This window comes from Tachypleus tridentatus, chromosome 10, assembly GCF_004210375.1.
Source record: "Tachypleus tridentatus isolate NWPU-2018 chromosome 10, ASM421037v1, whole genome shotgun sequence".
NCBI classification, from domain to species: Eukaryota; Metazoa; Arthropoda; class Merostomata; order Xiphosura; family Limulidae; genus Tachypleus; species Tachypleus tridentatus.
The window spans coordinates 40,737,729-40,754,104 of record NC_134834.1 but is presented as its reverse complement, the minus strand read 5'-3'; the positions used below and the strand labels follow the sequence as shown (position 1 = coordinate 40,754,104).

At 33.6% G+C, this 16,376-nt stretch overlaps 1 protein-coding gene across 3 annotated transcripts in view; it reads right to left on the bottom strand.

The window, feature by feature from the left end:
- The window catches only part of LOC143229123 (mushroom body large-type Kenyon cell-specific protein 1-like), a 73,265-nt gene that overhangs the window by 49,873 nt on the left and 7,016 nt on the right, over positions 1 to 16,376 (bottom strand). For all 3 annotated transcript variants that reach the window (XM_076460979.1, XM_076460980.1, XM_076460981.1), the window contains exon 2: positions 4,661 to 4,729. In XM_076460979.1, the coding sequence (XP_076317094.1) occupies positions 4,661 to 4,729 (69 nt within the window). The remainder of the gene's footprint in view (positions 1 to 4,660; positions 4,730 to 16,376) is intronic.

Genomic DNA, 16,376 nt, shown 5'->3' with positions numbered 1-16,376 from the left:
AAATTATGATAGTTACAGAACACTGTTTGCTTTGTGTATGGTATGAATTTTTAGTGTAGTAGTACCATTAGTATCAAAACATAAGCTTAGGTTCCACAGCTGACATCAAAAGAATAAGAGGACCCAAATACAGTGAAACCCCTCTAAGTAGCCACCCCTCAGATTCGGTCACCTCTTGAAAGTGGTCATTCAACCACAGTCCCTTTTTTTGTTTACATAATCCCTAATTATGTACAGTGGAACCCCTCTAATAAGAACAGTTTGTCTCAGTCCTGAAGGTGGCTGCTTCAGAGGGGTTCCACTGTAAGCATTATATTTCTAGCTTTTCTAGCTTTTAATATTACTGAAGTTGCTAAAATATAAAAATTAAAAACTGATCAGGCTAGACAGGATTAGATTAAGTAAGGTTATGTGAAATAAAAATAAAAACTTTTCACAAGGTATGTTCATGAGCAGCTCATGAATTATATAATTTGATATACAGTAAAGCCAGAAATATCAAAATTTTGCAGCATTATCTTAAGACTTCTTGTATAAAAGGCCCTTGTAGAACCTGCGTAACGGGAACAGAAAACTATCTTTCACCTACCTCATTTATCAACAAGTAGGATTAGAACCCGAGTAAGTCGGAAAAAATGTTTTTAATTAAATATTAATAAATTCTTCTTTAATTAATAATTTGTTTAAATAGTAATAAATTCAGACATTTTGTTACAGTAAATATTGGTTAAATATATTCTGTTCTTTTTTCCACTGTCATTATTCAAGAGGTTGCTTTCAAAGGAATGACTGATTGTACTTTTGGTTACTTTTGCTGATGAAAAACCAGAGAAACCATGGGTAATAAGTAAAAGTGAAAATCCACACAGTTTCAAAACAAAAAATAAACTTCTTGTGGAATGGAAAGTGAATAATAAAGTGTGGATGACAAGTGCTATATTCGAGGAATTTTTGAACAAATTAAATAAGAATGGAACAGGAAAATAGGAATATTCTACTTTAACTAGATAATGCAACTTGTCACCTAAAAGTTCAACTTTCAAATGCTCATTTAGTCTTTCTACCTCCATGTACAACATCAGTTCTACAGCCACTAGATAATGAAATCATGCAGTGTATAAAACTGAAATACAGAAAATTGATGCTTCAGCATATTATTGTAAATATGGACGACTGTAAGAGAGCATCTGAAATGACCATGAAAACTGATGTGTTAGATGCATTTGCATTTTTAAGTCATTCAATCAAATGCGTAAAAGATGAATGCGTAATAAAGCGCTTACAAAACTGTAGATTTATTCTTGATAATGGCAGAGATTGTGGAGAAGTTGTTTGTTATGACAATTCTAGTGAAATCCAAGCTCTGATTGAGGAGATTGATGCAGATGATTCTGTGAATGCAGAAAGTTTTGTGAATGTTGACAAGAATGTTTTAACAGAAACTGATGAAATTGATTTAAAATCTATAATAGTATTGCAAGATGGTAACATTGTGAGAGATTCAGAAGGTGAACAAAATGGAAAAGATAGTGAGGAAATAGAAATTCCTACTTCATCGCAAGTACTAAGTTATATTAACACTATTAAACTGTATGCAAAGGTGAAGGGGAAAAATTAACTTTATGAAAAGGCCGTAGAATTGACATTCTCTTTTAACTGCATGAGAAAGCCCATAAAAAAATGGAACAGTTGAAATTGGACACTTACTTCAAATAAAATTTATTTGATTAAGATTTTGCATTGTTATGTATAGTTTGAATATATATTTTTGTTCTTATTCTAATAAATATAGCATAAACAGTATAATAACTTTATTCACAAATGTCTTACTTCCCTTGTGTCAAAAATGTATAATCTTCCAGTCAAACATTATATACATAATTAAAAAAATGCATATTCACTGTCTAAGCTGGAAAACCTGCTTAAGCCTGAAATTTTACTCGTTTTTTATGTGATTCTGCTTTAGAAATTACTGTAGTAATGTGAGTTGCATGTTTGCCACATGATTTACAATTTGTGCAATGAGTTTCTTTATTATATATAGTTCAGACAGCAATAAAACAATAAAATGATAAGCTATTAGGTTGTTAAAAAATAATGGTAGGTTTTAAATTTTAACTTTAATAAGAAATAAAAAAATTCAACTGCAACTTTATTAACTAAAATAGAAACCTAGTAAATCTATACACTTTTGCCAACAAGAAACAAGATTACTTATGCCATTCTATGCTACTGCTCTGTTGTCGAATCTTTTGTCCTGTAAAAAGTTGTCCAAATGCTTGAAAAAGCAGCAGTCAGTGGACTACTGGTCTGGGGTGTAAGGAGGATAAAGTGTCATTTGAGCAAAGTATGGCTGACCATTATCATGAAGCAAGATTGGTCCTCTTTATTTTATGCTGGCATTTTTTTATGTAACTTTGTATGCATTACTTCCAATTCTTGGTAATAAATCTCTGCAGTGATTTTACAGTCCTGGTTGAGCAAGCTGTAGTGGATAATACAGACCACAGACCACCCTAAGTAACTACAATCTTCTGTTGGTGAAACATTGGCTTTGGGAAGTGTTTTAAAGCCTTGTTACAACTGAGCCATTGCAAAGATCACTTTCTGTTGTTATAAAGGATTCACTTTTTGTCGTAGGTGACAATTCCATCTAGAAATGGGCCATTTCTTTTGTGCAAAATTATCATAGAGTACAGTTCAAAATGATTTTTCTTATTCTCACTGAGCTAGTGTGAGACCAATTTATGGAGCTTTCTCACTTTTTCACTTTGCTTGAGATGGTCCAAAATTGTGAAATGCCAATACCCAATTCTTGAGCCATTTCTCAAACAGTTTGGCACAGGTTTCTTTCCATTAATGCTGTCAACTGTTTTTTTCAACAGCAGAAAGACTTTCTCTGCCCTCCCTATCTTCAAGACTCACATCTCAATTACAAAACTTTTGGAACCAACATTGTATTGTACTTTAGGTGGTGGTTCTTTCACCCCACGCTTGGTTAATATTGTGAGCTGTTTGTGATGCATTATGATCAAGTTTGAATTCATGCAAAAAATAAATGATGCACAACTTTTTTTCCCCATCATTAATTGTAAGGGTCTGAAATATTGGAAATAAAGTTTTGGAAATGAATAAAAGCATTAACAAATAGAAGAAAGCTTTAGTTTTTCAATGGTATATATGAAGTCGTAACAAAATATAGGTTTCTTACTCTATAAATGACTAAAACTTCACTGTAAAACTCCATTATATTTGAACAACCTAATATTTAGTTTCAGGTGAAAATTTTTCATCATTCTAAAAAGAAAAAGAGGTAATTTAGAATTATTTCCCAATTTTTAATGGCTGATACAAGGCCAGTCAAAGTGATTGATCCCACATAAAGAGTTACGGTAGAGAGAAAAATGTATTATGTATAACACATTGAAGGTTTCAAAAACTGGTCAAATGAAATTTTACAATTCTCAAGAGAAGTATTTTTAATTTAACCCTTTTGTGTTGGACTCTGTATAAAATACAAATGTTCATATACACATTTGCACACATTAAGTATTTACACAATAAATATAAATCATGCTTTCTTCATCCTAAAATGACTACAAAAGTACAAATGTTTAGTCTAAATAGCTTAAATCACAAAACATTGTACATTCATATATATTTATACTTTTTTCATACTGACCTTTCCAGCCAAGCCTGGATAACACTACATAAGTTTCAATGATGTGGTGTGCTTACATTATGTTACAATATTCAAGTACAAAAACTATCCTTTACAAAGTAATCTGTGTTGGCTGTACTTTAATGGACTAGTATTTTCTAAAATACAGTCACATTTCAGTTGTATATGTACATACATCATTACTATTTACAAATAAGTTGCTTAACTTATTAGAGTTGATGGCTGATACTTCCAACCAGTTGCTTTCCCCCTCAAGTCAGCATTTCAGAATTAGTTACAGTGGCAGTTAATTATTTTTATAACAATCAATTTCATCATAACTTCAAATGATTTATTAAAATCATCAAAAATTAATAACTGAAAACATTAATTTAGATTAGATAACTATTTTTGTGACATAAATTGACTTAATAATCTTTTCAATTAACTGATTAATTTAAAATGACACTAGTGAAACTAATTGATGTAATCACTATGTAGACAACTGATTAACTTGCCCATCCATATGTTCAATTGTATTTTATTTGGACTTTTGTAACTAGTTGTTGGAATTTTGTGTGTTAACCATTCTTGTTTTTGTTGAAACACTAATGTTTATATGTCTTCTTGCTGGTAAAGGATTTAGCATCATCCTACTCATTAAGATCTATAATTTAATGATAATTAACATTACAAGCTGGAAAATACATGTTAATAATGTAGAGGTGGGAGTTTCATTCACAGCTGAGCACATGCTAAAAAGTCTTTCTGCAGTAGCATGAGGTAACAGCTGTCTGTCCTGTGAAGAACTGAGTACAATTTATAAAAAGTTATGAGATTAGAGGTGAAGTGAATATTTCCAAATGTACTTGAGTCCAACTCCTTACACTTTTGGGCATATTTTAGTCTTTTATTAGTATACATAAATACATATACACACACACACACAGTAACGTAAAGTGCAAGTATGAAAAACACAAGATAGTCATAAAAAATTACCATTAAATGGAGTCATCAGTTTCCTCCAGTTCTCATGGCCTACAATCTCTTCAGCTATTCTTTCCAAGCCTATAAAAAACAAATTAATGACATTTATTTTTCAAACCTCTCAAACATGCTGGAATTTTGAAAACATAGCAATGTTTCCACAAAATACATATACCTACTTCTCTGGTGCAAAAGTGTTTTATTCAAAACAAAAATACATATAAATTGTCACATATAACATGGTTCAAAATTTTTTATTTAAAGCTGGACATGTCCAATAAAAACTCAAGTTTGACCAGCACTTTCCCATCTATCACCAGACATCGTGACCAGTGGTCATATTCCTAACATATCAGACACAAATACATCACCCTCAAAAATAAGTGAGGCAAAAGCTGTGCATGCACAGCCCAAAGATTTTGCTTAAAAGTATATTCTATAATGAGTGAAAATAACTTGCAAAATTTAAGATTTAATTTAAGACAAAAAAAAAGGAAATTTTAAAAAACGGTCCTGAACACTCACAAAATGTGCTTTTTAGATCGACTTATTCGTGCTGTCCTGGATAGTCACGTAACTGCCAAACATTCACGACGATCTGACCATGGCGTTCGATAATAAGAAAATGGGAAAGTCTCATGATCTATTTCAGTTTGGCTTCACAAGCAAGACTAATGAATCAGAAGACAATACTATGGAACCCCGAGTAAATAAACCCCAAGCTTGTTGACCCAAGCCCAAGTGTTAAAGCAAAAACTGTTACTGCTAGTACTGGTGCTAAGCCTACTCATCATTTCCAGGATGAATGGAATAAAGGCCGACCATGGCTGGAGTATAATAATGCTACTGGATTGATGTTTTGCTCAATTTGTCAGGAATATGACCAAAGTGGTGGAAGGTAGAAGAACACCTTCATAACAGGATCTTCCAACCTGAGAGCAAGTGCTGTTAAGGAGCATGAAAACAGTTGTGCCCACAGTCTAAGTTGTCAAGCTAAGACAGCAAAAGAAACACCTGATTTAACTCCCATGATGAAAGAATTGAGCAAACTTAACCAAACTGAGAAAGATCATTTGCTTGTGCTGTTCAGGACTGCCCTTTATATGGCTTTGAAAGCCAAACCATTCAGCGATTTTCAAGAGCTTCTGTTGCTGCAGGAGCACAACTTTGGTATGAACTTAACAAAACATTATGCCATTGATAAACAAGCAGTTATCTTTATGAAGTATATTGCAGAAACAATTAAAATTAATGTCAGATCTTGTCTGCACACCTCATTATTCTTTGGCATTAAGACTGACGGCTCAATAGACACTGCCAACTTTGAGCAGGAGATAGTCTGTGTAAGATACTTAGACAGTGACTGTTACCCAATAACCCACTTACTGTGTCTGCAATCAGTTGAGAAGGCTGATTCTGAACATTTGCTACAGGACTTAGTTCAGGTAAAGGTTTCTTAATGACCTGGTATGAGAATTTTCTGGATTTATCCTGAATTCCTAATTAAGAAAAATTAAAATGGACAATATTTCATGTACATTTGTGTTTTATTTCAGGTTTACATAGTCATTCCATTATTAATATACATCAGTAAAAACTAAAGCATTTTTCAATTGATTTAAACCAAGAAGAACCATGTATTGACCACTGACAGAATTGGAGTTTTGACCTAGTACAACTAGCGTAATAGATAATGGAGCAACTGAATTTTCCAAAGTACAAATTTACATTTTTTTTTTTTTTTTTTTACAGAAAGTAACTAATATCGGGTACTAATTTTTTGTACTTGCAGCATTGTCCATATATAGCAAGTTTCCCGACTGGCTTGAATCAATTGTATGACTGACAGCTGATGAGGCAGCTGTCAATTTTGGCACAAATAAAGGACTTGTAAACAGATTGAAGGCACAAAAACCTTAGTTGATAGGGATCCACTGTGTTAGTCATAGATTGGAACTTGCAATTAAGAAGACCATCAAGGACATCCCTTACCTTGATAGTATCCAAATCTTTTTAGAAAACCTATGGAAGTTTTACAGCAATTTGCCACAGAACTGGGCTGGCCTCAAAGAAGCTGATAAAGCCAACAAAAGGGACAAGAACCCAATGGGTGGCCTACAAAGAGCATGCTCTGGCATCAGTTTCTCATAACTGACCAGCTTTAGCAGAGCATTTGTATCAAGTAAAGCTGCATGACAAATAGGAACGTGGACAGAAAGCTGCAGGATTATACAATACTTTGACAAGCCTTAAATTCATCCTGTACATGGACATACTCTGACAGTTCTGCCTGTTTTGATATCTCTTAGTCTCAAAATGCAAGACAATTCTGCTACTGTGAACATCATTTCTGACAAACTCGCTGTTTGCAAAGAGAAGCTGGACAATCTGAATCATGTTGAGAGATCCCAGAAAATTGTTAAAGAGCTCACAACATGTGAACAAACTGGCAAGAGATTACAGAGAGAAAAGGTGATTGCTATTAGTGGTCAGACAAGGGCCAGAGGCTCAAAAAGTGCCACAAAAGAGACAGTTGCTCAATCCATGGCTGAAGAAAATGCCATCTGCATAGGTAAAATTGTCACATATCTGAATGAGAGATTTGAAAAATTTGATAACAATTTTATTGGCACCTTTTAAATTTTTGAACCAAGCAACTAGCCTAAAAGCAAGGAAGCATTGTCATCTTATGGCCATAATGAACTCCAGACAATACTGGACCACTTTGGTGCTCTGTTAGAAGCTAAGGGTTTCAACATTGCAGCCGATATTTGCCAAGATGAGTTACACGAGACACTGCTCAAAGCCACAAGACTTGCCAAATCAGATGAGTCCCTGGCTAGCAGTACAAGTGGATTGTGGCCCCACATGTTAAATCAAATTACTGTTAAGGACAGTAAACCATTCCCTGAATCAACAGTGTTGGCCTTGGTATGCCTCACGCAGGAGATTTCCGTGTCATCTGCTGAACCAGAACATGGATTTTCCCAGATGGCAGTTATTAAGGATGATTTGTGGTCCAAACTAATAAATGATTCTCTTAATGACTTGATGACAATAAAATTAGCTAAGAATAAGACCTGTGATCTTGCAAGCACAGAATTACTGTGCAAGTCAGTAGAATCCTGGTAGAAGGACAGTAAAAGAACCAGACGATTTGCGAGTCCACATAGAACTCACACATGTAGAGACAATAGAGATACTGAGTCTACATCAGCTGATGTCTTAGTGCTGGATGACTAAATCTACCAGTTTGATTGATGTGTCATTTTTAATGGATACAAGGCTTGTTGCCACTTGCTTTGAAATAATGTTTCAGTCCCATAAATAAAATGATTCTGTTTTATATAATAATTGTCTCTACTTGATTTCCTGTTTTTGGTAATGTCCAGTGACAATTTTGAGGTGTCCTGCTAAAATTTCAAATGCCCGGCAAGTTTCACTGTCCAGCAGGACACGTGTCCTGCTGAAAATTTAGAATATTTCTACCCCTGTATAATAATTGCCAACAACAATTGTCATTTAAGATGATGTTCAACAAAAATACTCAAAGATCGATTAGGCCAGTCATCCAAGATGAAACTTCCTCTGAATAGACCATTTATTCAAAACAGCATTTCAGTCTATTGTACATTCATCTATGCCCACATTACAAACATGTTGACTCCAATCCTCAATCAAAATTATTGGTAAATTCTGTGTAATGCACAAATTTGAACCACCACAAAAATATCTTTTGATCTATTTTTTGTTAAAAAAAATTGTACTTTGTACAAAAGAAATGTTAGTACAATCCAGTAAAAAGGGCTGGAAACATTAAGAAAAGTCTGCTTTTGTGAATGGCTAATAATAATGCTTTAGTTGCTAAACTTTCTATTGTGAACAAGCTGCATCTCTGTGCTGTTTTATGCATGTGAAGTTTACATGGAGTTTGACCGAGTTTTAACCCTTAACCAGCAGGAATGTTGTAGATAGCAGCATCAACTGACTATGGCTGCCATTTAAGGGTTAAAGATTGTGTGTAGTAATCCAGTACAGTTTATATAGCTCAGGGTGGGAATTTGCAATGAAAATTAAAGTGAAAACAGAAACATTTAATAAGATTAATTTCCAGTATAGATGCTTATGACAACAAAATTAACACTGTTCCAATAAAACTTTGGTAAGAAATAAAGTTATCAAACTTATAAAATAAAACACAGTTTTCTTTGTTAACATTACAGTTGAAACACAGATTCCTTTCAATTATGTACGTACAGGCCTAAGGTTAATGTTAGACAAACATGAACAATTAAGTCTAGGAAAAACACAAGGCCTAGCTACCATAAGAAAAGCAGTCAAATCTGTTAAACAGAACACAATAATGATAACTGCAAGCAAAATTTCATGAAAGTTGATCAGTGCAAAGCAGAATAACAGTAAATTATATAAGGTTTGTTTTGCCTCTTTCCAGGCCAATATAAACTACAAATATGAACAACAATACATTTCAATGATGTGTGTGTACACATATAGCACTCAGACATTGTGTATGTATTACGGTATAGCAGCATGGGGGAGAGTTCCAATGTAAACCGTGTCTTACTACAGGCTGTACTTTGCTATATTTGGCAGACAGGCCAAGTTTGTTAGAATGAAAACACTAAATATCATTAGACAAGATCACTGTTATGTTTGAGTTTTACAGTTCAATGACTTATTTGCTTCCTTAAAATACTATGCAACATTAGCATGGCTCAGACTTATCTTTTCCCAATGTAAGAAAACTTCCAGGAAATAAAGCATCAAAATTTGTTCAATAAAGATGCAAAATTGCCAACTAAACCTTAATTGTGCTTTTTGAAATATATACACACACACACACACACACACATACTCATCAAAATTCTTGTAATTAAGTGTTGTTTTTTTTAGTCTTTGTATATCAATATTGTCATAAGTGGATCTTTTTTTGAAAGTCTATGTTTTTGGTGTTATTTTGTTTTTTCTACACAGTCAGGTTGACCAAAATATAACCTAGAATTTTACTCGATATCAAGCCATCATACTGAATATAAATAAAATAGTCTTTTAATAACTATTATAATAAAGATATATACAACTGAATTTGTCTTCTCATTCATTTTTACTCTAATTTAAACATTCATCTCTTTCTGTCAAATGTTAAGATTGTCAAAATATCATATCGTAGTAATATATATGTCAGAAGATATAGTGTACATATATCCAACATTCAAAAACCAACATCCTCAACTGCCTTATACCATTTGACCTTTAAGATTGAAATGAGTCTACGAGTTAAATATTTCTATTGAAATATAATTTGCAACTATTGAACCCTATCATTAGAAAATAATACAAACATGGAATAGAGGGTTTCAACAGTCTAAAAGTAACAACAAAAACAAACAAAAAAAAAGATCCATTTAATCATTTAAAAGGATAAAATTTGATCAAGACCAATCAAGCACCATACACAAGAGGTCAGTAAACTGAGAAGTATAGTGTAGAATGTGATCAATCAGACCATACAGTGCATCTTTCACCTCAATTCAACTGGACAAGGTCATATTGTAAAAGAAGGACATACAAAATGCTTCAGAGCAACCTGCACTACAAAGACAGTGTTATCACTGCCTTACTCCCAACCAGCAAGGAACTCTCAAAGGTACACCACCCTAGTGGCTATAAATTTGTAAATGCCAAGAATCTCCTATGCTCCACTTGAAGTAGGAAAGGTGAATTTGTGGTGAGGAAACCTGAAGAAATGACCAGACTGCACTGAATGTTTGCTAGAAAGGGTGTTTGTTTTTGGTTTTTTTACTGGAGACAATGCAATGGGTGACTAGGAAACCTTACTTTTAAAAGATAACAAATATAAGTCAAAAGACACATCCCTTGGTTAGTTTTTCCATGGCAATCCATAGCATGGTACAGTCTTAATGGGGCAATTATGTTATTTAATACCACGAATATACTTATAGTGATCTTGCAAAACCCTATATCAACAATTGGCACTGGTAGATCCAGAACAGATGAGTTGAGCACTTTCCACTAATGCTGGCCTGATTTTGGGAAATAAGCATACCCTGGGAAAGAACACTAGCCATCTCACAAGATCCTGTAAAAAAAAAAAAAAATGTATATACCCTTATCAGAGATATCATTTAGTTTGATTAAAGATCAGCAACTGAAAGGAGTCTAAATCTCTCAGAATCTTAAAATACCAAATGATGAAATAATTGGTGACAAATGTGTGTAGATTCATCCATATGCCAGCCTGAAGGATCCTGTTCAAAGGTCAGTGAAAGTGTAAGACAGAGTAAGACAGCTGACGAATCTGATGCAACAAAAAGTGAAAGAATGATCACATTCCTAAGCAGCCATAATTTAATAAAAAAGGCCTAATCTGAATAGAGAAGGAAGTATAGTGAAAGAGTGCAGAAAACATTAATGAAATAGAAAACCAAACTATAGTGACTACTAGGGAGAAGGAAACGAAAATATAGAGAAAGAAGGTATAATGAACATGAAGACAGCAGCTCAAACAGAGCATGATGTGTGAAACAATGTGAAAACCCTAATCAAGCATGAAAATAAGACAAGAGGTTTAGTGAAGAAAAAGGATTGACACAAAGTAACCAGATTGGCAAAATGTAATTGATAAGGCCATATGAGAAACAGCAATTGTGAAAACCAAAATCCATGGTCAAATGACCATGTGAAAAGGAGCAAAAAGTAGGTCACAAAAGTATGGCCAAGGAGAGGCCAACAGACCAACATAAAAACCCACCACTTTTGTTTAAAGATCAACAAAATTGAAAGATGAAAGGAATGTAATAAGAAAAAGGCTTCATAATCAGGGATCCAACCCTTTAACAAATGAATTGAACAAATCCTCCTTGTGAAGATGAAAGGATAAGGAGTAGTTGAAGTAAGAGTGTGTGGAAATGGGGCAGAGGTAGCCCAAACATCAACTGGCAAAGGAGATGAAATCATAGTTGTGCTGGCCAAAGAGCCACTAACAACAGGGCCTGAAAAAAGAGTGTCACAAGGGAGAAGAAGAACAAGAGGAAAGGCATACATAAAAATTTAAAACCAGGCCTGTCTGAGAGTATCAATTGCTAGACTGAAGAATGAAGAGCTGGGTACCCAAAGCAGAGAAGGCTTGTGTTAAATCAATGAAAGACTAGCCCAACTAAGTAAACCCAACAAAATAACCTGAGGGTGAACAGACTATTTTGTGGTCACAAGCCTGTGCAACCAAAAGAGACAATCCAATACAAAGTTCAGAGCCACTAGCATATAACAGTTTGTAAGACGACTGAGAATAAGCTCAAAATAGATGGTCCAATGTAAGGAAGTAGAGAGTCCTAGAACAGGTATCCACCTAAAGATTAACTCTTTTTGCCACAGGTATCCTTTACTATGCATGACAAAAAGTGTTAGTGTATTACATTCAAAATTCATATTCTAACTGTATATAAGTCATGTATCTAGTTCAACTGGGCAATATTTTTAAAAAATCTGAACTTCTCCTAGTGTGACACATCTAAAGTTTTCTCTAGACATCTTGTTTTCACTATTTTATCCACTACCCCTTTAAAAAGGAAGAAGTTAAAACATAAATTACTCACTAAAAATTGTTATTGCTCAGGCAAACCATAATTTGTATAGCCTTCAATTTTGTTTGGTTATATGGCTATCAAATAAAAAAATTACTGTTCCTGATACACCCACCTGTCACATCCTCTTCTTTCAAGTTTTGTTAAATCTCTTACATTCAATTATATATTACATAAAACCAACAAAAAGTCAAGGTTTTTACATGTCAAATGATGTATTTCATAATGCTTCATCCTGAACACATAACAATCCATTTCATTGAGAGTACAAGCAATGTTCTAGTGAGAAACTTAAGAACTAGCTTGGATGATTTTATAATGACTATTGTCACATAGTTAAAAAGCCAAAAAAACTGTGAAAGTTAGGGTAATTGTCTACTTTTTACACGTTATTTGTCCATGTTCTTTGATGCATTAATTAAATAAAAATGATTTAGTACATTACTACTAATATAAAAAGTAGACTTAAATTTCTCAATGATCAACGACAAGAAAAAGAAGATTGTACAAATACTTTATTTCTTGTTTTTTGTGCTTATTCTTTATTTATTATCATAGAGGTAATTAATATGTAATAATATGGATATTTTTAGGCAAGTTAAGATTAGATTAGGTCAAATAAATGGTATAATAAAAATTTTACTAGGCAAGTATATGTGTAATGTAATTTAATTGTGTAACATGAGCTACACATGCACCGAGAGATTACAACATATAAAGGAATGGATAGTATTTAGACAAGTTCAAAGAACAATAAAATTTAAACTGATATACAATGTTATGAGCTTAAAGCTACTTAAGATAAGCAAATGTAGTTTCATGTTACAATTTGAAGTCATTCTAGAAAGAAGTAAAGTTAAGATTTATTTATCTCTCTCTTTTTTTCTTTTTTTTTTTTTGTCACAAGGTAAGTCAAATTTACCAATCTCATTTTTAGTTAGGGCAGAGAAAATAACAGATAAAATATAAAGTTTTAATGAAAAACTGAAATGTATGTAGAACATTTTAGGGATTACACAAAGCAAACTTGAGATTACTGAAATAAGGGAAAGTATTTTTAATCTTACCATTATAATCCCTTTACACATTGGCTATTCAAAACAGATACTCAATATACTGATGAGCAAATCTTTATTTTAGTCTATTAAAAGTACTTTACTAAAAAAATATGATTTTTTGTGTATGTGAAAGACTTATGTTAACTGAAAAGCTACCAAATTTTGTGAAGATATACACACTACATTGAAAGTTGGAAGTATTAAATTTATAAACACTTCAAACAAGTTCAAAGAAGTCATGTAGTTGGTCAAATTAACTATGCCTGTGTTGAAAGAGTTAATGTACAAAATTTCTGTAGAATTATTAGAGTATATCATAGCTAACCAAACTTCAAAAAGAAAATATCTGATGGGTAGAAAGATGTTCTATGATACTGAAATGCAGGAAACGAGTCCCTATGCCCAAAGTCAGGTAGCTGTTCAGCTCAAGAGAGTCATCTGTGAAAAGATGAAGATGTGGTTAAGGATGGCAAATGGATGCCCATCATGGTGTTGACATGGTTAAGACAAATCCTTGAAAAGAAGGGAGACACACATTTGAGGAAGACAGACCTCATAAAAAACGTTAATGGTTCCACACTGTCAACAAGAAGAAACTCAATGAGTGATTCATATGAAGATAGATGTCAAGAAAAAAAACCTTTTAGCAGTAAAAGACTAGAAGGAAGACAGCTAGTCATTACCACCCACTGCCAACTCTTGGGTTACTCTTTTACCACCAAATAGTTGGATTAACTGTCACATTATAATGGCCCCACAACTGAAAAGGTAAGCACGTTTGGTGGAACAGGAATTCAAAGCTGCAACAAATTAAGCACCCTAACCTCCAGCCATGCCAGGCCATGAGGTGAAAAGAAAGACCAAATTTACTAAATATAGGGGTAATTCAAGAAAATATGTGAAGGCTTGATAAACTAGTCCAGCTGAGATGCTACTTACATAAAAATGCAGGTTTGAGGGAAGGAGCCTTCTCAGGAAAGAGTGAAAATAAGCCAATCATCCATATAATAATGGAATTTCAGCCCCAGTAAAAAGACCTACCTGAGAGAAAAGAAATCCTTCATACAAAACTAGAAGATGATAAAGAAACAGTTGAAAGACAACAAGTCAGTAACAGGATGCAAGACTCCAAGCTTCTTGGAAGAGACCACAAAAGGACCAGAGTAATAATCAGTTGTAGAGGGTAAATACCCCCCTCAGTGGGCAAGAGATCCAAGACCACATCCTTTAGACATTGAAAATAAAGAGCAACAGAGGGAGGAGGAAAGAAAACAGACAAGGGGATAAGGTAAAAAAAAGGTGGAAAGACAGTCTGTGTAAGAACCTGAAGAAATTTTCTGTCAAACAAAAATGGAAAACAAAAGCTGGTGAAGAGAGACAGACTGACGAGATAAGTGACAACCTTGACATCAGGAAGTAGGAGGTTGGAAAGTATAAAAAGAAACTGGATTCTGCAGGCTTAAGAACAGAATGGCAAAGTTTGGAAAGATGAGAAACCACAGTAAAGAATAAGGACTGATGCCAAGCTGTCCCAATATGGGTCTCCAGCAAGTCATGAACACCCCTGAACACCAATGAAGAGATTAAACCCAATAAAAGTCAGGGAAATGAGCATAAGAAAGGCATACATTAGCTAGGAAAGCATCCCATTCCAATACGTTACAACACTGGAGAAACTAAATAAGAAGTATGAGCCAGTGTATGAAAAAATAATGCAGGAGGTTGGTAAGACAGAAACAAAAAACATGAAAATTGGGCACTAGAAAGGGAAATAAAAGCTTAGGGTAACCCATCCATCCAAAAAGAAAAAAAGAGAGAGAGAAATGAGATTCCAAAAACTAGGAATTTCAGAAACAAATAGAAAGATGACAGTACGCCAGGACAAAAAGAGTTGAACAGATAAGGTGTACAAGGCATGTTAGTACAGGAGTAAAGGTGTTTAAAAAAAGTAGTCTACATAGATTAGGTGAAGGAAAGAAAACAAAGTTATCTAGAGTATGGGTTTCATGTAGTAAAGCAAAAGACAAAGATAAAACAGAAAGAATATACTTGCAAAATCAAGAAAGTAAAAGTGTTAAGAATTTTTCTCAACAGATAAAGCTGTACTAGGGCAAACCATGCCATTATCCCAGTCATGTTCAAATGGAAAGAAGGAACAGAATGGATGAGAAGAGGAAGCCAGTGTGCATGAAGGAACCTATAACATGTCATGTCATCCTTAGACAATAAGCCCCAGTAGTCAAAATAATCACAGAATATTGTCACTATCACACCATTAGAAACAGTTTCACTTTTGTACGGTGAAGCAGAATTTGTCCATAATTTGAGAATTCATAATAGATAAGAAGGAAAAAAATATGGCTTTCCTTAGTTATAAAAGAAAGCTGTGAAACCTGGACAAAACTTAACTTCTATAAACTACTGGAAATTTCATGCAAGTGATTAAGAATTTTAAAAACACATCTGTTTTAGACAATGTTGATAAAAAGAGTGAAAATATTTTAAGCATAAGTGCTTAAGGAGAGTTACTGTGCAAAGAAGTCATGTAACCCTCTTACTGATAAAGGGCTATCATCACACGATAATGTCATCATACAAATCCTGTATGCCAATTCATAAGAGATCAAGCTGTTTTGTATGTGGAGGTGAGGTATTGTCTTGAAAATGTAATTGCTCTCCATTTTTGATAATAAATTTAACAGGCATTAAAACACAGTTTACAATTTCCATGAAAATACTTTATATTACAAATAATAAAACACCTATAAACAAGGGTGGTGTGTTTCATTTTACAGATACAGCATGCATATTCTTCAACCCCTCAGCAGGGGTAGGTCAAAGTGTACTACTTTTAACTACTTCAATACAGGTTCAGTCTTATGGACTGACCTCACAATCATTTTGTGCTCATTATAGTTTTCATGTTATAACTTCTAAATAAGTAAATGTATCATCACAAAATGTGACAGATTATCAGTAAACTTTACAAGGCTTTTGTATGCAAATATAAGATTTTTTTTTAAATTAAGTTTCAAGATTTTAAGA